Below are 22,456 nucleotides of genomic sequence, written 5' to 3'. Positions count from 1 at the left end.
GAATAAAAAAGATTGAGGACCACGAACACTCCAGAGAATACTAAAGAATGAGCAACATTACCACCACAGAGAAAACCAAAGATTGATCAACATGAACACTACAGAGAATACTGAAGATTGAGCAACACCACAGAGAATACCAACGATTGAGCAACACGAACACCACAGACAATACTAAATATTGAGCAACACGGCCATCACAGAGAATACCAAAGATTGAGCGACATGAACATCACAGAAAATACCAAAGATTGAGCAACACGAACACCATAGAAAATACTCAAGATTGAGCAACACGACCACCACAGAGAATACTGAAGATTGGGCAACACGACCACCACGGAGAATACCAAAGATTGAGCAACACGAACACCACAGAGAATACTAAAGATTGAGCAACACGACCACCACAGATAACACTAAAGATTAGGCAACACGACCACCACGGGAAAACCAAAGATTGAGCAACACAACCACCACAGAAAATACTAAAGATTGAGCAACACGACCACCACAGACAATACTAAAGATCGAACAACACGAACACCACAAAAACACATTCGGTGATAAGTCTCATTCGGTGATGTCATAAATGGGGAAAAGAGAACGGGATTATATTTACGACAATTGGAACATACCTGTAGTCATCTGTAACACAGATATTCTATATCGATCAACCAACTCGTGGTGGTGTCCGTAAAACTATCGAAGGAATGGCTCCAACCTTACGACTTCCTTCAAAAGCTCCCTTGTATGCAGCAACCCTTTATCTAGGAAATCAGATATGGAACGTAAGCTCTGGAATATCGTATCAAATTGGAGTTTTAAACTCCACATGCTCCAAATGTAGGCGCTGCTACAATGTTGAATATCATGAATTTGCCGCAATACAGACTCTGATTTAAGCTACCTTTATTGTTAACTTCAAAGACTGTAACGTGACTTTTGTAACGTATTGTAACATCATATCATTATAATGCTATAGTGTATACAAAACGTCTTCAGTCAGTCTAATAAACAGAGTTTGAATACATACACACATCTTTCTATTTACACAAACCGAAGTACTAATCAACTAAAGCCAAACATTGATAGTTACTTAGAAATGGAAAGTTCAGAAATTGGAAGCTGAAATCATCCCTTTTGTTATCAAACCGACTCTCGTTGTCAATTTCGAAATGCAATTCAAGATACGAAACAGACTTAAATTTATCTGTGGTATCTTTTATTTCAAGTTCAATAGGGTAGATGGATTCAGCTTAGTCACCAGAATTTGGAATATTACGTGAGAAGACATCATCTATATAGAGGAACATGAAGATAAAGGCTCCTGTATGCAGTCGTTCTTATATGAATAGAAGAAAAGATACAAGAGGAACACAAATGTGCCGATATGATTGCTGATTGTTTGTTGAAAAGCACGTCATCCGAAAGTAACAAATTTGTTGTCAATCAGATAATTAAGCATCCTGAATGTCTGTTTCAGGTAATTTTGTTTGTTTGAATCCTAGTGGTTTATTTACAATAACATAAACGATACTTATTTTACTGCACCAGATGTGCATTAAGACAACGAACGTCTCATCAGTGATTCTCGAAGCCAACGTACAGATGGATGTAGTCCTAACCTGTACAAAAGTTAACTTAGAGCAATCATGACGATTACTCTCAAAGTTAACATTAGAAAACAGGTCTGCTGTTAACCTGTCCTGTGGACAAGTCTGTTATTTGACAGACCACTCATGTCAGTTATGTGGACGGGTCTGCTTTTTAATCGGTCCTTGTCAGAACTTGTTAATACATGTATGTGATGATATTCATCAATCAAAGCAATCATGTTTACTAGTTAACTTTGGATCATGTTAAATTTATCTTGGAGCAGACCAAACAAAGGTTTACTTTTATAGGAAGAGGTCTTGTTCGGACAGAGCAGTTCAGATCAATAACTGTTATTAAAAGCAACTTAACTTGTTTTTTATGACTGGTGGTCGCAAAGTTGACTTCATCCACAGTTAACTTCAATATTGTACTAGTCATTAAGTTTACTTTTCGGTCATAAAAACAGTCCTAGGACCAAGTGTACTTTTAAAGTTAACAAGAATTCTGTCAAAGGACCAGTCGGAGCAGTCATAAATCCTGTTCCAAGATAACTATCACTGGAAATAAATATAAAAATAAGGATATGTGGTATGATTGACAATAAAACAACTATCCGTCAAAGTTCAAATGAAGTGAAAGTCTGGTCATCAAGTTAACTAGCTGTACAGGTTAGGACTGCACCCATCTGTATTTTCAAAACCACGACTTACACGTACGTTGAATAGCAGATCAAACCAAAAAGGACTTAATGTGTAGCCGAATCCGGACAATGAATCAGAACTTTGCATTAGCGTAATATATATTCCTTAATATCAGATGATTTTTGGAATTGTCTAATACTAAATTTTAATAAAACATTATCCATATTTTCATGCCAGTATGGAAGTACTGGCTACTGGGCTGGTGATACCCTCGTGGGATAACGGTCCACCAACAGACTAAAAAGTATGCTTTTGCCATCCTAAAATAAGGTATTTGTATCTACCTTGACCATTTTATGAAACCAAGTTAGGTTTCTCAATTGAATTGTTTCATATTTTTTTTGTCTGGGCCTTTTATAGCCGACTATTCCGTATGGATTTTTCTCATTGTTGAAGACCGTACGGTTGCCTATAATTGCTTACATCCACTTCATTTGAACATCGGTGAATAGTTGTCTTGTTGGCCATCATACCATATCTCCTTATTTTTATAGAGGACTAGTTTTTTCATCTGTCTTTAGTTTTAGAATTGGTTATACTAGCGTAGGGTTAAGACGAAAGATGCTTACACTGAATGTGCTCTTCCTAATTGATCATTTAATTTTTTTTTCAATTTCTACAGTTGATTCACACCGCCCCTAAAGTAGTTAATTTCACAATAATTCTGGAGCTCGCCATTGATTGCTGATAAAATAGATGCTTATAGTTTTGAAAGAGTTTTCGTCGAACTCAGCAATATAACATTGACACCTATATAATTTCGGCATCCAGTACAATGAAAGAAGATCACGTTCTTCGTCTTTGATCGGAGAAATCGACTTTAATTTTTACATATCGTCGGAACGTAACGTATTTTTACATCTCGCATTGTAAAACGGACGCCTCTCTTAAGCATGGATTTTACTGTTGGGTGAGAGAACTATATTAATAATCCACTGGTATTTCATATAAAATTGTAATACAAGTGGGCGGTTTAAATTGCTTTAAAACCAGATTTAACGCACCATTTTCTCAAAAAAAAAGCCTGTACCGATTCAGGAATTAATATAATAATTGTTTGTCACTCGCTCCTTTGGTTGGTAACGTTTGATTTTGTCACTTTTTATGGACTTCCTCTTTTCGAATTTGCCTTGGAGTTTGGTATTTTTATTATACCTTTTTATATATATGTATGTTGTGTCCATATAACAAAACATATCAGCATAGTAATGAAAGTTCTTTGCTTAATTACATATCAAAGAGTATTATCTTAATTTTCAATAAACATGCCTCAACTAGTTTTATTGTCAAACGTTGATCCATCACTGTTCTGTGGGTCAGTGCTAATCATTGTTTGCAGCGAAAACTGGTAGAATATCAGTCAAATAATTCTGAACATTAGGAACTTTTCATTCTAATCGCAAAGACGAGTTAAAAAAAGAACAATCAGGACATATGTTGTTCACTTATGACATAATGAACTCTCAGTGGGTGATCAGGGAACATCAGTGGTTGACTACATGGGCACATGAATTCTGTTAGTAGAACTGTGGTTATTTAGCCATATGCTGAAGTCGTTTGCAGTTTTGCTGTAGTTTAGAAACACGATTAATTCAAGTCAGAATTGGAACGTTGAATCGACGCAATGAAGATGCGACGCTTTATTTACGCTGTTGAACCGTTGCAATATTTCTTTGAAGGGGTTGAAATTGAAATTTTGTAAGTCAAAATCCCTGCCTTTTATCCAACTTACAAGTGAAATACCGACTACCACTTTTCATCAAGCTCTTATTCCACTGACTGCACAGTATAGTTAAGCTTAATTCTATCTGGTTTGAAAAAAAGCATAGAATATTTGCTGTTGCAAATTTAGTAAACTCCAATATAAAATCAGTGTTCAATGCAGTTACCGTGTGTTTGCTTCCAAGTATTTTGATTGTATTTAGCGAAAAGTAAAATAACAAAAATACCGAACTCGAAGGAATTCATCTTAAGGTGGTACCAAACACCTTGACTAAAATTAATTTGGCTCGTTTAATTTTCATAAAATATTGACAAAATATTTGCTTTGACCCTTTGACACAAATATAAAAATTTCAAAAAAAAAAGAACTACACACTTTACCGGAAAAATTTCATTGGATATATATAGCAGTTTAACAAATGCTAATTTTGATCATTGAGAAGCTTAATATCTCCTGACCAATAGAACGTGATTAAAACGTTCAGCTGATTTTTACAGAGTTATCTCCCTGTAGTGTTATATACGACTTTAGTCATTCGAATTCAAAATATGATACAAGTGATGACAATCTACACTGTCTGTCCGTTCTGTCGGTCCACCCGCTTTTCAGATCCTATCAACTGATTTTTGTTTATTTATTCTGTATATTTTTTAAAAATATTTGAAACTGGACATTTAGAAATAACAATGAATGGATCAACATAATGACGAATGCAATGATGAATCGCTGTGAACTTTAAGGATGTGGAATATCTGTACCTTGAGGTATCAATGGAATAGTCTTTCCTTAACAATTTTTCGTTTGGTTTTGGAATATTGTACAGCAAAGAAATTAAAGGATATTCATATGAAAGTGTAAATAAAAAAGATGTAGTAGGTAACGAGGTAACACCGACACTAGGTTAAATTATATGACTTCAAAATAAAGGTTTATTTACTAGATATATATCTATCTATACCTTTGTTTGTTTCCTGTTTCGAAGAACAAGTTAACAATCCTATCTTCCAGCAAATGTCACAAACCTCATCAGAAATTTGTATAGTGAATCCAGGAAGAAAATAGTATGATATTATCAGGGAACAAGTTAAAACTAAATATTTCAAATGACAGTAAATATTAAGAGGAACAAAAGATGTTATGAACACGTTGATTTATAATCGAAATTCTATAAGATGAAGGATGTTAAATGCGTTGTTGTCGGTGATGGGTGAGTTATATTATTAGAAAGACGTTTAGTGTTTTTTGAATACTGTCTTTCATTATTTCAGTGTGAAAACATGTTGTGTGTATTTAACCTCGCATAAAAACCTTAAATTATTTTCTTGATTTATCCAAATATCTTTTTATTGAAAATTTAAATGAAATTCTGAAAGTAAGGATGATATAACCGAATAGTTCCCATAGTTTGTGTTACTGATTCTTGAAACAAAACCTTTCACTCAAAAAAATATGGAAATTTTGGAACTATACACGATTTTCTTCATGTGTCTATCAAAGCACAAAACAAGGTTATTCAATAATACAAATATGACGTTCTTTTTACTAGGATAATTCCCATGTGAAATACGCAGTTCAACGTGACCGAAAGGAAAAGATGACGTCATAACGTTGTGTGCACAAACCAAATTTTGATGACGTTTTCCGATACACCACGCAATCTTGTCATATTGCACAGTTTTCAATATGAATCGAAATAATTTATGTCTTTTCATGGTTTATCGTAGATTTAATCCTTGGTAAACCTTCTATTTGAGGAAAAAATGTACGAGGATATTGCCATAGCCGAATTAGGCACATCGTTTTGTAGAATTTTGCGGCCTGTAATGCTCTTCAAATTTTAATTTAATTTGGCTTCTGAACTGTTTTGATACGAGCACCACTGAGATATAGACAACAGTACCAAGTTATGAGGTTGGTATCTTTGATGAATTTCTACCAATGGTCAAACATCAAATAAACCACAATTTACAATAAACTTTAATATGACACAGGTGCTAACTATTGAGCTCTCTTTCAATAAATGAATTTTGCATGTTTGTTTTACTTTTCATCATACTTCAATCGCTATTTAGATATACAAATCGGCGGGAGATAGTATGCTCACCGTTGGTGTTATAAGATAGTAATTTCGCGAAAACGTATGATTTTTATGACATTTCATACATATTCAGAACAAAAGTAAAACCGAAAAAAAATCTGTTTCTCAATGTTTGTATAAGTTTTTCTTTACCATACTATATATCCTCTTGTACATGCTGTAGATCCTTCTACCATGTATGCTCATATCAAAAATACATTGTTTTCTTTTTCAGCAATGTTGGGAAATCGTGCTTGTTGATGTGTTATGCCACTAATAGTTTCAACGAAAATCATATTCCAACAATGTAGGAACACATTTTATTTTAACATCGAATTTACATGTACTTGTTAAAAAAAGGCCACAGTTATTTATAAATATTTCTTTGGGTTTGCTTGTTCCCATATATTTAATACTTTTTATAATAACAATTTTCATCTGTCACCAGCAAAAAAAAAAGTCGAAATGCATGGTTTGTTTTACTTCAAATAAGGCAAATTGAAAGGGAGATCCCAGGGAAGTTGAAAAAGACTGTCATCATTTGTACTAACTGCTTATCAAAGAAGACAAAAATTGTATTCAAGAAAAAAAATACCAAATTCTCTCTCAGTTTTATTGTTTTCTGTCATGGTTGAAAACAAATAAAATGCAATTGTTAAAGCTAAATTGTATTTATTTAATCTTACAAAGGGAAGGTGTCTTCCGTGTTGTATTTCACAGTAGATATTATCATTAATGTACCAAAGTTCATTTCCCGTCACATATTGATCTGGGTAAATGTCTCGGAAATACGTTTATCAGTTAATATAAATAAAACAAAAAATATTACGTATTCCCTCTGTATGACACCAGATCAATTATCTCAACTTTGCAAAATTTCAAAAAGCATAATGTTTTAGTGTTACCAGCTGACTTATCGTTAAAATGTATAACTTATTTTTAGAAAAATGTCGTTTTAATTCAGTTCACTGCAAACAATAATTATACTGAACGCTTATTTTGAAAAGGTTAATTGAAGTGTAAACTTGACCTTGACTAACAACCTTAACATAGTGTACAATGTGTAAAAACGGAGGACGACCCACTCATACATTGATTAAGGTCCGTATGAGAAAGGGAAATGACTGGTTTACACATTAATAAACTCCACAAAAGTAACTTTACATCCTTATGATTCCAATAAAATCCACTAAAATTTAAATATATGTATCGTAACCCTTACAAAAAAATAAAATCACAAAAATACTGAACTCCGAAGAAAATTCAAGAAGGAAAGTACCTTATCTAATGGCAAAATCAAAAGCTCAAACACATCAAACTAATGGATAACAACTATTTGTAATATTCCTGACTTGGTACAGGCATTTTCTTATAAGAATATATAGGAAATATAATATATAATATAGAATCATAAGTTCTTCTGTGGATTAATACAAGTAAGGAGATGTGGTAAGATTGTCAATGATACACAGTTCAAATGACGAAGATGAATTAAAGGTAACCGTACGGCCTTCAACAATGCGAAAACACATACCATATAGTTATAGCTATAAAAGGCTTGTGCACCTAACACATAAACTGCTGCAATAGAAATATGAAAAGAATAAAGGCAACAGTAGTATACCGCTGTTCAAAAGTCATAAATCGACAACCACTGAATTACAGACTCCTGGCGTTTGAGAGATTCATACGAAAGGGGGGAGGGGGGTAAATATGTTTGTGGGCACCGCCTACCTCCTCCATTTCCTCCAAACATTGTTTGGTGTTGTTTGTTGTTGTTGGAACATCTGAGGTTTTATCGGTGGATCAGATGTTGGTGGTTTGTGTTGGGTTTTGAACTGTTTCATATTTATTGGTAATTTTTTATCATGAACTTTATTTTACATGTAAACTGCTCAGGATAGTGTATTAAGAATATTCATTATAGATTAGTTGATAACTTTTACGTCATTTGGTCTCTGGTGGAAAGTTGTCACGTTGGCAACCAATATACAATTTTTTTAATTTTTACATGAAAGTGAACATGCATTATATATATATATATTCATTATAGATTTGATAATTATAAAGCAACTGTAATGGTGAATGATATTCCTGTAGAGTTAGGATTATGGGATACAGCAGGCCAAGAAGGTTACGATCGAATTCGTCCATTATCATATCCACAAACGGTAAGCGTTCCGGTCTATCTAGATTTTTCGTTCAAAAATAAAAGTTCTATAAAAATAAAAAGATGTGGTATGATTGCCAATTAGACAACGCACCACCAGAAACCAAACGTCATAGAAGCTAGCAACTATAGGTCTTCGTAAGCCCTTCAACAATGAGTGAGTGAACCCCAAACCGCGTAGAAACCAAAAAAGGCACCGAAATGAAGAACTTTAAACAATTCAAACGAAAAAACTAATGGTTTAAATTATGGTTTAAATTATTTACAAAACAATAAACGAAATAACAAAATGATATATAGCAACAAACGGAAAACCCGAATTACAGGCACATACAGAATGTGGCGGCGTTTAACATATTTACATGTGAATATAAAAATGAGGAAATGTGGTATGATCGCCAGTGAATAAATTCCACCAAATTCCTCAAATGAAGTGGATGTAAACATGTTTGCAGGCGCCCAGCACTCCCATAACCTAGGACAGTGGTAAAACATCACAATATAACAAACTGTAGTAATCAGTTCAAAAGGGCGTCACTCATCAGATCGATATAACGCACAAAAATAGCTGACAAAAACACAAAAGACACACAATAACGATCTTAGAGTACTCACAGTTATTGAAAGCTAGTTGAAAGCTAATAACAACTAATACAAATCATGTATCTGAGACTTAATTTAGTGTTAAGACGCCATTAACAGTTGAACATGTAGAATGGAAGTCTTAACTTAGAAACAAAATCGGTAGTATGATAGGTGACAATTCGGATCAAATTTTTATAGTTAATGTTTAGAAGATAATAATTTTTACAATTTGTAGTACATTTTTTTAATAGTTTTGATATTTACATAAATGATTCATTTAAAACAGTTAAATAAATACATGTACCTTGTGATAAACTATCAAAAATCAATTTTTTGAGATTTTCTTACAAAAAATGGACGAGCAATTTTCTTAAACATGCCATGAAAATCTAGAGGTTCCCCCAATTAACAAATTAACATGTCACATTACAATGATTAGAACATAATCATTTTACAATTGTCAGGTAATTTGTTTTTCTATTTTTGATATTTACATAAATTATACACAGTCCACAAACATTAAACAGAAAATAGATAATTGAAAAACGCAAACCCATCCAAAAAACAGGAGATGTATTCGGGTATTTTAGGGGAAGGTTGCGCAGTTCTGACTCCATGTTATGTTAAAGACAGGCCAAAATTCTGTATGACGTCGCATTTTCTGATGCCATAAACAAAACAAGAAGACCGGGTCGTAACTGCAACATACAGAACATATCCAAGGTCACCTACGACACATATATTCGGTCAACAAAATCCTTATGTCGTCTATAAATTTCATTTTAGATAACCTTTTATTCACCTTGTAATTTTGTAAACACGCATAGCCCCAACATCTCATCTAAGTCACATTTGTCCAATGATACAACTCATTCGTGTTATTTAAGAAATCGTGTTGTTTTATTTTGTTTTAACTTAAAACTTTGTAGGTTTGTTTTTTCTTTTAGTTGGCAGTCGTAGTTTTAGTTTTCGGGACAAACATTATTTTTCAACTTTATTCAAAACAATTTTTGTAAGAAAATTTAGTAACATATTTTTAAATGATTATCTTTAATTTTTGGTAATTTCATTTAAAAGAAAACTATTTTCTCATCACCCGATTGAGCAAAAAAGCTTTAAGGAATTGAGAATGAAACAATGTATTCATAAAAATTAAGAGTCGCCCATAAAAGTCTTGTCGTCTTTGTCTTATTGCATACGACAAGTAGAAATTGATGATATTACATTAAGTGACTACAAAGCGTTCACAAATGCGAAAAGAGACATTTAATATACACAAATAGATAAGCGTCATGGTTTTTAGATTGCACATACCGCAAACGCAGCGAAGCTGGTTGTCTAATTACGGTTATCGTCTAAAGCTTCTATGCAAACATCACATGAAATGCATAATTAGGCGGAGTTTAGGTGTAGCATGTAACTTAATAAACCTTAGAACAGATTAAAAAGATATATCTGCATAACTATTATTTTATTTTCAGGATGTATTCCTTTCGTGTTTTTCAATTGTTTGTCGATCAAGTTTTGATAACGTAATTCACCAAGTAAGAAATTAAAGCTACTTTTACTTTATTCCTACTTAGCGAAACAAGGTGTATTGAGATCATTGTGTCCTTTCCGTCTGCATAGTTTAAAGTAAACCAGTGACTGATTTTTAATGAATCTTTAGATGAAAGTTTTAGATACAAAATCATTTTGTGTACCTAATTTATCAATTTAATTCTTATCTGAATTTTATTGCAAAACAGGGACTGTCATATATATTTCTGCAAATGGAGAAATAGGCGAATTATTGGCTCACACCTGTTCTAGCCCTTGATTATGTTCTATATAAAAACCAAGGTTGTCGTTTGTTCATGTCTGTCATATTTGTTTTTAGTAAATTGTTTTGTCATACATTACGCCGTTAGTTTTCTTAATTGAATTATTTAATATTTTTCATGTCGGGTGCTTTTATAGTCGACTATACGGTATATAGTTCTCTTATTGCCGTACGGTTGCCTATACTTGCTTACATCCACTTTATTTCAATTTTGGTGGATAGTTGTCTCATTGGCAATCATACCAAGTCTCCTTATTTTTATATTTATCGACAAATACAAATACATTGTTGTATGTCTATATATATATATTTATAGTTTTTCTCTTGGGCTTGTTTTATATCTGCTTATGAGTTTATATGATCCATTCATCCTATTTTGACTCCTCAAAATTCAAGAGTCTATCATAAATTGAGGTAAATTATATGGCCTTCCAAATACCGTTTCGATTCCTAACATCACTGAAGAGACATAAATTGTCGAAATCCGGATATGATGTACTTATTTTTGCACCTTTTGTTTGCGGTATACCATCTTTTCCGTAGGTTTATTGTTTTCTGTTTGGTATTAAATTAATAGTTAAGATCCATTTTGTTACATCTGGTGTTCAGTTTATTTGGCAATTGCCAATGGCAGTCAGCAGGGTTTAAGAACATCCGTTGTTCGCCTGCTAGTCAAATGCGTTTTGTTTAAAAATACTTTTTCACTCTTTTGGTCTTTTGGAAAATGTTGTGTGTGCTGTAATTAGACCCTCTACCAAGAAATTTGTTTTGCATACACACGTATAATAATTGCGGTTTTTATCAAACCCAATCATAGGTTTGAACGTTGTTTTCAATTTAGACTTGTATATATATATATATAAGTACGTCTGAACCAGTGACGACACTACAACAGATTTTATCCATCGGATCACCAGCAGTGATAGTGATAGTGATACAAGGCTGAAAATACTTTCTGTATATATATAATTCGTTTAAATAATAGCCCAACAATGTTAGATCTGTATACATATATATATATATATATATATATATATATATATATATATATATATATATATATATAAGTACCTCTAAACAAGTAACAACTCTACGATCCCGGCGAGGGAAGAACAAAAAATTGCTTTCGCAAATTTGCAGATTTAATATTGTTGTGCTGATATTTAGAGTAATTATGTATATATAGCCCCTGAGATAATCACATATCAATGATGTCGGGTAAATCAATATGGATTACAACAAATGAAACAGTAATCATTGTGACATAATTGTCTTAATTTTTTAAAACCCAAATAACTTCAAATCGCAGCCAAACAAAATGTGTAACATGTTCAGTTATGTTGAAGTTTTGAAGCTTTTTTCTGTTACAGTGGATTCCTGAAATCAGACACCACTGCCCAAGAACACCAATCATTTTAGTTGGCACTAAGCTAGACATTCGAAAAGACAATGGACCAGAAAATTCAAAACACATTGAGAAAAGTAGTGATCCTGTATCATTCAGTGAGGGACAAACTTTAGCAAAACGAATAGAAGCTGTAAAATATGTAGAATGTTCTGCTAAGACTCAAGAAGGGCTTCAAGCTGTGTTTGAGGAGGCTGCAAAGGCTGTGTTATTTCCATCTAAGCACAAACCACAACATAGATCATGTATTTTATTATAAAGATTGCTCAGAATAATATGATATGTTTAAATTGTATACAGTGTTAAAAATACCATTGAAAGTTTATCATGTGACTAGAGAGAAAAAAAAATAAGATTGTACAAATATATTGCAATGGCATCTCTTTCTTTTGATATGATTTAACTGGTTTATCATTTAGAGGCAAATCCGTAACAGTGTGGACGACACCAATACTTTTGTTGTTAATAATAGCGAATAATTTCCCTTTAACTTGTTTGTCATCGGCTATCGATAACAATGATTTTACGCTCATACATTCTGTCAGAGGCCTTCCAGTTCGGATGTCAATAATCACTTGTTTCACATTTCGATACCTAAAATTAAACTTTCTTTCATCAAAATGTAATAGAAATTTGTTTTAAACATTCTTTTTGTCATCACAACCAACAGTTTCTTTTGAAATAACAATAAATATGCAGAGCTAATATCCTTGAATTAAAGAAAAATATATTAAATGTAAAACATGTCGATTTTTATTTTTTTTAGAAATCAAGTTTATAGGATTATTTCACAAAAAAATATATTACATAGAAGAAAATACTCCCACGTCGTCAACATTTAAGATTAACCTACCGTTTATTTAATGGACAAGATTTGTTTGTGAAAAGAGCCCAGAATAATGAAAAAAATCTTCCTATTTTTCGCATGACACATCATTTGAATCGTTGAGTCATTTAAAAGACTCGTACGGTCAGTGTGCTTTGAATATTCAAGAATATTAGAGTATACTTTTCTATTTGTAGATTGGAAATGAATGAATAAATAAAAAATTAAAAACAAATGCATTATTTTAAAACAAACACTGATACATGGAAGCATTAGAATGTTAAATATTGAATACCCGTATAAGCAAATCAGATACTGGTCCAGGATTTTGAAAAGGAGGGGGAAAACTAATCAACGTTAGGGGTGGTACAAGTAAAAAGTCTATGCATTAACCATATATGAAGCTCCATAAGGGGGGACAGCATCCCCCTCATTATTCCGCCTCTGGAAATGTCCCGACCTGTTTAATGCAGAGTTGAATCACAAAATTCTATGTCTAGGTTAGTCTATGAAAAGGTATATAATATGAAATTTAGAGCGAGGGGCTTGCCCCAAGTTCTTAATTTCATAGTATATACCTATTCATAGACTATCCAATTTAGCACATATTTACAACTCGAGTAATCTTGTGTCACAGGTGTTTGTAAAACGGAGCTCATTAACGAAGTTTGTAAATCTACTCACTAGTATCATTGTTAAATATGTGATTTCAAAAGGCCCTTGACTCCAGAATGAAAAGATGGTAGCTGCTGATGTAAGTATATTTATTGATATAAAGCAGTGTTTTACTATACATGTATTTCTTTATATGGTTAGATGACAAATTAAATTGACCAAAAGCAGGCAATAATTAAATTGCAGTGGAAGCTTGAAAACATTTTTCAATTGAAAAATCCCCTTTTTTGGACGATCAGTACTTTTAAATGGGGACATATGGTTGGAACCCCCCCCCCCCCCCCTTATCCTGGATTGGAACTCACCTTTTAATAATGGCTGGATCTGCCCCTGGTATGTCCCCATAGATAGTGTAGGGAATAGTCATTAAAAAACAACTACCAATAGATCAAAGATACTAGGGTTTATGTTTTTTTTTTATTTCAAAGTAAAAACTAAAAGATTTATCAGAACATGTATATATATGTATATAAGTCGCACATTCTCTTCAGACATTATTACGGTTTTTTCAATTCATGACATCGTCCTGAACATGCATGAAATATTTGCCACTGGACATTAAGCAACAAATAATCAATCAATCAATCAATTTATCATGTTTATGACGAAATAAATCAAGTTGCCTTAATTTCCCTTCACAAGGTTTCATAGTACCCATTTTTTTGTGTACAAAGTAATTGCATGGATGATAAATTATCACAATTTTAAGATGGCGTTGTACTCTTATCAAGGTATGAAGAACCATATTTGTTACTCTTTCTTTAAATGAAAGAAACTTACAATCGTCAAAAATTTTTTTTTAGATCCAAAGATTTTAATAGTAGGATATTTAAAAATCAATGTGAAAACTAAGTACCAACTATTTAACTTAATTTGGAACACATCATTTTATTTCAAAATAGCCAGTGGCAATTTTTGTTTTAATATCTTGATTACGATATAACGAAATCTTAACCTTGTGGTCCTTCATGCGTAGTTAATTAGTACACGGGAAAAGTGTGTACTATGAAAATACGAAGGCAAATTCAAGCAATTTGATTGGACGAGAAGTTGTAAGTATGTGTTAATAAAGAAATGTACTTACATTTTTTTTTGTAATCTATTCATGCATTAAATAATGTGTTCACAATATCTAAGTAGTAGAATGTATAATTACCAAAAGCCTCATACTAAACAGATTAATTGTAACACATAGGTTTTAACACGGTTACGAGTTTTGTTTTCGTAAAAACTACAAATTATCAGGTGTTGCAGTTCATCAGATCTCCGTTTGTTATTTTAATCTGAGCATTCAACTTATGCTTTAATAAACGAAGACACAAAAGCAGAAAAACACGTGTTCTCGATAAAGTATGTAGTAGTCCATCATGCATTGCAACTCATTCAATGGATTGGTCAATTCTCCAAGGCAATGAATATAGCTTATTATGCAAACAAACAATTATATAAGCGGGAATGTTAGTATGCCAATGAATGATAGTGTACTAGATATATATTTTTTTAAGCTGTCCTCAATCATTCAGAAAAAAGTGACAATCCTAATTAATTTCAGTTTAGAATTAGGGACAAAAAAAAATACGACACTGAGATTAAAAAATATTGATTCTGTGTGATCATGAGAAAACAACCAATGCCCCGCCCCCCCCCCCCCCCCCCCACCCTTTCCCCCCTAAAAAATGAATTAAAATAAATTAAAATAAAACGCACACATTGAACAAATGAATGGTATGTGCGTAATCAATGAATTCAGAGAATAAGGTTCTGCAACAAGGCATTGGGTTTATATCACGTTGAGTGGTTAGCAAAAAGATTCCACTTTCCCATTCATCAAACTATAATGTATTATTCTAAATAATCTAGTTCGAATGTCAGTCAGTGGAACGTTGGACTATCTAATTTGAATTCTAGCTTTTTAGTAAAAAGTAAAATCACAAAAATACTGAACTCCGAGGAAAATTCAATCGGAAAGTCCCTAATCACATGGCAAAATCAAATGACAAAACACATCAAACGAATGGACAACAACTGTCATATTCCTGACTTGGTACAGGCATTTTCAAATGTAGAAAATGGTGGATTGAACCTGGTTTTATAGCGCTAAACCTCTCACTTGTACGACAGTCTTATCAAATTTCGTTATATTTACAACGATGCGTGAACAAAACAGACATTATAAATAAAATAGTCAAAATATGGGTACAGCAGTCATCACTGTGTTACAATATCAAAACAAACAATTATTTACAAAAAAAGCACAAAAGCATCTATCAAATTAAGACCCACATTCATTGCTTCGCGTGTCTGACGTCAGAAAATGTAAACGTCACATAAGAAAAAAGTTTGTCATTCAATGTCTATTCAAAACAATTTTATAATTTCACATGGGGAATGTTGGTATACAGGGTTAAAAAATCAAAAGTTATGTTAGAATTAATTTCAGAAATAGACCGAGATTTATAATTGTCCAGAAGTTCTTCAGAACCCTTAAGAATCCACATATGGTAAATACCACTACGCGAGTAAAATAAATTTGTCGTTTGTCGTTCAAAGTATTTTCAAATTTATAATAGAACAATAACATAATGACATATAATAGAACAATAACATAATGACGGGATCTTTTAAAGTACAGAGTCACGTTATAAGAACCACAGAAACACAAAAAGTCGCATATACAAAACACACCAGTAAAAATTAAAGATAATACAAACACATTGACGGGATGTATAAGTACCTAGCCACGTCAAATGGATATCACAGAAAACAAACCAAACAGTAAAAGTAATATTAATAATAGAACAAAGACAAATGAAAGAACAATATTACACGTTGTTAAGATGATAAACAACGTCAGTATGCAGAATCTATACTTCAAGACCATCATGTATTGTTTGTGAAGTTGATACGGAATATTTATCAACAAGGTCTTGGTACCTTCCGATGAACTTTTTTAGAAAAAGGACGAGACGTTCTTTGACATACCCCTGGTTCATCAACTTTCTGCTCAGACACTGGTGACGTTTTACAAAGTCTGAATAAGAGCTGCAAGCTCTTGAATATCGAATAAGTTGGGAAATGTAAATAAATCTATTCAACAATTAAATAATTCAAAATTTGGTGATTATGTTGAACGCATCTATCCCATCGAACTTGAGATAACGGATACAACAGATACAGTTAAGTCGGCCTCATATCTTGACTAACATCTAGAAATTGACAACGAGGGTCGGTTGAAAACAAAACTTTAAGGCAAAACAGATGATTTCAGCTTCCTAGTTGTAAACTTTCCATTTTTATGTAGCAACATTCCAGCAGCGCCTGCATAATGAGTATATATCTCCCAGTTGATACGCTATTCGAGGGCTTGTATTTCCTATCATGATTTCCTTGATAGAGGGTTGCTGCTCACAGGGAAGCTATTAAACCAAGAGTTTCAAGTGGTGAAGTTAAAATCATCCCTTCGTAAATTTTACGGACCCCATCACGAGTTGGTTGACTGTTACGGAATATCCGTTTCACAGATGATAGCGGATATGCTGCAGAGTCGTAACTACAATCCCGTCCTCTTTTCCCGAATGTGACCTACCGAATAAGACTTATTATCGGGTTTGTACTAACATGAGCAACACGACAGGTGCCACATGTGGAGCAGGATCTGCTTACCCTTCCGGAGCGCCTGAGATCACCCTCAGTTTTTGGTGGGGTTCGTATTGCTCAGTATTTAGTTTTCACGGTTGTGTTTTGTGTACTATTGTTTGTCTGTTGGTCTTTTTCTTTTAACCATGGCGTTGTCAGTTTATTTTCGACTTACGAGTTTGAATGTCCCTTTGGTATCTTTCGCCCCTCTTTTAATTATATTTAGATATTGGATTTGAAGATTCCTATTTCATAAAGCAAATGTAAATTGTATCAAGCTAGGTACAAATACGTGTAGTTTTTTACTGTCCTATATTTTGCAAGAACAAAAAAGACCGTACGAAAGCATATTTTCTTAATTTTTTGCACCACGAGTTAAAGTTTACCATGCATTCGTTCTAAAAATAAATACTTTTAGACAAGATAAAAGTTGGAAGATACGAAGAGCCAGTACAAATTTTAGAAAGCGACAATTGTAAAATCGCTTTGAAATCCGAAACATTCATTACTACTTTTGAAGCTAGTGAAGTTTTATTTTAATGTTTAAAGAAGGTGCGATATGATAAATAATTTGATTATCGATTGTCGGTGACGAATGTCAAAATTGTCAAAGTTATTCAATACGCCTGTAGTACTTTTTTCGGGTGTTGAGAAACCTTTGGTTGCCCCGTACGTTTAAATGTCCCTTGTAAAAACAACGTATTAAGTTGGCGTAACAGACAAACGGTTACCTGATCTGACATAGTCAATTAGAGAACTGAGCGCGCCAACGAATGGTCTCGTCATCACTGTTATGAATTTGATAATAAACCTTATTAATCGATGGGTGTTATGTCGATTAAAATGAAATTATGTCGATGGAGCATCTTCCAATTAAGGACCTATGTCTGTGCCAATGGAATTGAGTTTGAAAAATTCAGTAATGCAGTTTCATACATATTTGTTACATTTGGAAGACGTGTTTTTCAACAAACAATCGGCATCCTCATAGGAACCAACTTTGCCCCTCTTCTTGCCGACTTGTTCCTTTGTTCATATGAGGCTAACTTCATACAGGAACTTCTTAGGAAGAAAGAAAATAAGTTAGCAGTATCCTTTAACTTTACTTTCTGCTATATAGACTATGTTCTCTCATTAAATATTTCAAAATTTGGTGACTATGTTGAACGCATCTATCCTATCGATTAAGGATACAACAGATATAGTTAAATCAGCCTCATATCTTGACTCACATCTAGAAATTGACAATAAGGGTCGGTTGAAAACAAAACTTGACGACAAAAGAGTAATTCCAGCTTCCCAATTGTGAACTTTCAATTTCTATGTAGCAACATTCCAGCAGTGCCTGCATATGGTGTATATACTAGTATCTCCCAGTTGATACAATATTCCATGGCTTGTTTTTTTTATCATGATTTCCGTGATAGAGGGTTGCTGCTCACAAGGAAGCTATTAAACCAAGAGTTCCAAGTGGTGAAGTTGAAATCATCCCTTCGTAAATTTTACGGACACCATCATGAGTTGGTTGACCATTATGGAATATCCGTTTCACAAATGATAGTGGATATGTTCCAAATGTCGTAACTACAATCCCGTCATCTTTCCTCGAATGTGCCCTACCGAATTAGACTTCTTACCGGGTTTGTACTAACATGAGCAACATTACGGGTGCCACATGTGGAGCAGGATCTACTTACCCTTCCGGAGCACCTGAGATCACCCCAAGTTTTTGTTGCGGTTCGTGTTGCTCAGTCTTTAGTTTTCTCTGATGTGTTTTGTGTACTGTTGTTTGTCTGTTGGTCTTTTTCTTTTTTAGTCATGGCGTTGTCAGTTTATTTTCGACTTATGAGTTTGAATGTCCCTTTGGTATCTTTCGCCTCTCTTTTTTCAACAAAATATTTTAGTAAAGCATTTATAAAACAATCTGTGCTACTTAAAAAATTGGAAACCAATTATTGAAATAAGCTGATCCAAAGCTCCTACTGATTCTTTAAATAATTTCCCTTAACCTAGGACTTCTGGTTAATGATGGACAGTACAAATTATTTCCTATTATTGGAACGAGTGGTGGTCTCTTATCAGACAATCAACTGCCAGTGACACTTTTAAACGCGAAAAACTACTTTGATGACAAAGAAAAGTAGCATTTTTTCTTTATCAGGATTTTTAGAAATTAAGCTTGGTAAAATACGTAAAACAGGCACTAAATCGTTTAGACGAAAAATATTCACCGGTTACATTTTAATGTTGTTTAAATAAAAAATGAAATGAAGACATGTAAGTTAATTACAATCCTATGATCAAATATACCTCTAGCTTAATACCATCAACTGATATCAGTAACTTGTATGCTTCTTATTTGTTATCATATGTTTAAAGACCGGACTTGGGGTATATAAATAGCTGCCAATGAAAAATATCATGGTTTCTTAGGTTTTCTTCCAGTTTTCAAAATTAGAGCACATTTTTTCAAATATTACTTTCAACAATTTTTTTTATTCACATGAAATTTAGCACTCAATGAGGAACAACAACAACACACCTATTCACAAAAAATTGCTGAAAAATAACTTGTATTTGAAGAAATATCAAGGTTGTAAATACTCAAGGGGCAAGATTTTCAAATTTTGAATTTCCTAGACTGACAGATGAAGGCGGAGCTTTTATTGTTATTGTTTACACAGGAAGTAGGAAATACCATGCTTTCCTGCATATCAGCATGCTGATAACAAATCAGCTTACCTTAGAGGCAGGAGAACTATTGGCATCCAATTTACAAACACCAAATGATTCATCATGTCAATTAAATATATTTCTAATCAGCACTTATGTTTCTGAGTTATTATTCCCACATGTGACCCATGTATTGTTGTTCTGGTAAGTTTGGAAACCACTGCCTCACTAGCTCAAGCACACATTTAGGCATTAAATATCTGCAATGATATACACATTTATGTCTTCTAGGATCTCTTCTTAGTGCCTCTCTCTTTCGCAATAAGTACCTAGGGTCTTTCCAAACTCCCCTATGTAACAAATTGGTCCAAAAACGTTTATACTTGTCTTTTCTCAAATATGCATTCCGTTCATGTTCAGGGTGATTTTCATTTTCCCACCACAACTGTCTGTTCCTTTCATTTGTTATGCATGGCCGGCATAAACAATTGGGACATTCCTCTGAGTTTTCATCTTGTGCAATGAAGAAAACTCCTTCATTTGGCTCATTTTCCTCAACACTAGCATTTTCACCAGATATGTCTTTAAATTCCCAATCATTGTGTGCAAACAAATGATAAATTGCCTCCCTCTGCTCTTGTGTAACTTCTAATGACAAAACAGATCTTGAATTATTTACTGTCTCCTCCTTTTTATTTTTAAATATATGTCACTCTCTGACTCTTTATCTTAATGAACACTCAGTAGTTAGGGTAAACTTGGGACAAGTATTTTATTTGAGAATAAATTGTCAAAGAAATTCTGCTTTTTATCACAATTTATTTTGCTGATAAATTTCCCTTTACATAAAACATGTTTATCTTTTCTAAATTTACTAAATTAATTAAATATATTATTCAATTAAAATGATAACCTTTAAGTAAGCCTCAGTTATTATATTACACATACATATATTTTTCTTACTATCAGAAATATTTGGCGGGAACATTCCACAGCATCATAATACACCTGCTGACTTTTAGTGTGGAACTGTCAAGTAGGGGGGAATTAGCAACAGTTGGTTAAAGATTTTCAAATTAAAAAAGAAGATGACTAAATAAAATAAAAAAGTATATTCATTTATAATGAACATTAAAAAAGTATGTTTTAATGATTTATGCCAAATATATTACTATAATGAAATAAAAAGAAAAAATTCAAATTCCCCTATTCCATTTCATGGAATATTCCTGGAAGAATGTCTTAGGTCTCATTTCATGTATCCATTTCATTTGTATAATTTATATACATCACAACGTATTCATAAAGAAACAAAGAGAAAATGTCAGAGAATGAGCAGAACATTTGCAAAAGAACTCCTAATTTCAGAATTGAACTTTCTGGAAGTGAGGAAAAGAAAAATATCATTTTTGATAAACTAACTAAAATTCGAAATGAACTTACAAAGAAATACAATAGGCCCATGGGAAACTTACAAGTACTTGAAGCTTTGTTTGAAAAATGGTTTTACAATGAAGATGAAAATCCTGGGCCAGCAATGTGTCCAAGCACATATATTAGGACCAAGAAGACTGATGTTAACCATAAATTTTCTTTATTGCTGAGGATTCATTTCGCCGTTGCATTCAAGTTATAGAATGGCATGCAAGGCAGTGCAGTCATTACCTGTGTACTAATAGACTTATTCAAAAGGGACATGTAGTTAAAACCAATTTGAAATGTGGAAACAAGGAGACACCACATGTTTTGTTTTGGTCGTCGACTGCTTATTTACCACCAAAGGAGTATCTAATAAACAGCAGGGTAAACCATGGTATTGTATGCAGTGGTATACTTCCTTCGGACTACAAACGATTTGTTAGTGGTTCCGGAATAGGCATGTTAAATGAGGAAAAGAGAACAAGCTTCTTCAATAAACACCAACAACATATACAAGAGGAATATAATGAATGTATTGACACTGCCTTATTAGAGGAAATTGCTTCAAATGAATACCTTGACTCAATAGACATTATGTCCGATGCACGCCATGGATGGAGGAAAAATGCGAAAGACACCAGTGTTGTAGCAATTGGAGAAAAAACTCACAAAGTTTTAAAATGTGAGCATAATACAAAGGCTCATGATATCGTTTCCCAGCGCCATGCAAAAGTTGGAACCGTGCGTATTTACCAGTACATGAAGGATAAAGATGTACGAGTCGGTGTTCATGGCCACGATAGAAATTTGTCAATAAACAAATACATCCGAGAAGAAACTGAAACGCTCAACCAAAATGATGCTTGGCATTGTGTGAAGGCAATGAAAACAGCAATGAAAAAGATTTCATCCGGGCCTCAATATTCTAAAGGCAAAACGTGGTCTTTTCAGTTGAGTGATAAACATGATAAAGTAGAGCCAGTGGCAACACACGTACATTGGTGCATGAGAAATTGTAACCAACAGAAAGAAATGTTGAAATCGTCCTTGTTGAATATTGTAGACCATTACAAAAATATCCATACTGGTTGTATTGAAAGTTCTAGATGCCAGAAAGATACTAATTATGAACCTTCGCGGATAGT

The 22,456-nt window shown here is 33.2% G+C and overlaps 1 protein-coding gene across 2 annotated transcripts; it reads left to right on the top strand.

Moving 5' to 3' along the window:
* The first annotated feature begins 5,018 nt into the window (after positions 1–5,018).
* LOC127710010 (ras-related C3 botulinum toxin substrate 2-like) lies at positions 5,019–13,099 on the top strand. 2 transcript variants are annotated; one of them, XM_052215726.1, is made up of 5 exons: positions 5,019–5,230; positions 6,336–6,407; positions 8,154–8,271; positions 10,337–10,399; positions 12,048–13,099. In XM_052215726.1, the coding sequence occupies exons 1-5, from the start codon at positions 5,196–5,198 to the stop codon at positions 12,339–12,341; spliced, it is 582 nt and encodes a 193-aa protein (XP_052071686.1). In that variant the 5' UTR covers positions 5,019–5,195; the 3' UTR covers positions 12,342–13,099. The 2 variants fall into 2 exon arrangements, with proteins under 2 accessions (XP_052071686.1, XP_052071687.1); XM_052215727.1 differs by lacking the exon at positions 10,337–10,399.
* The last annotated feature ends 9,357 nt before the right edge of the window (positions 13,100–22,456 follow it).

The sequence above is a fragment of the Mytilus californianus genome, unplaced genomic scaffold (assembly GCF_021869535.1).
Source record: "Mytilus californianus isolate M0D057914Y unplaced genomic scaffold, xbMytCali1.0.p SCAF_7, whole genome shotgun sequence".
Taxonomy (NCBI): Eukaryota; Metazoa; Mollusca; class Bivalvia; order Mytilida; family Mytilidae; genus Mytilus; species Mytilus californianus.
The sequence above is the reverse complement of the archived record's forward strand: the minus strand, read 5'-3'. Positions and strand labels throughout refer to the sequence as shown.

Coding starts and splice junctions, on each gene's coding strand:
- LOC127710010 (XM_052215726.1), top strand. CDS start 5,196: ATGAAGGATGTTAAATGCGTTGTTGTCGGTGATGG. Junction 8,272..10,336: donor CATTATCATATCCACAAACG/GTAAGCGTTCCG, acceptor TTTTATTTTCAG/GATGTATTCCTTTCGTGTTT. Junction 10,400..12,047: donor TTGATAACGTAATTCACCAA/GTAAGAAATTAA, acceptor TTTCTGTTACAG/TGGATTCCTGAAATCAGACA.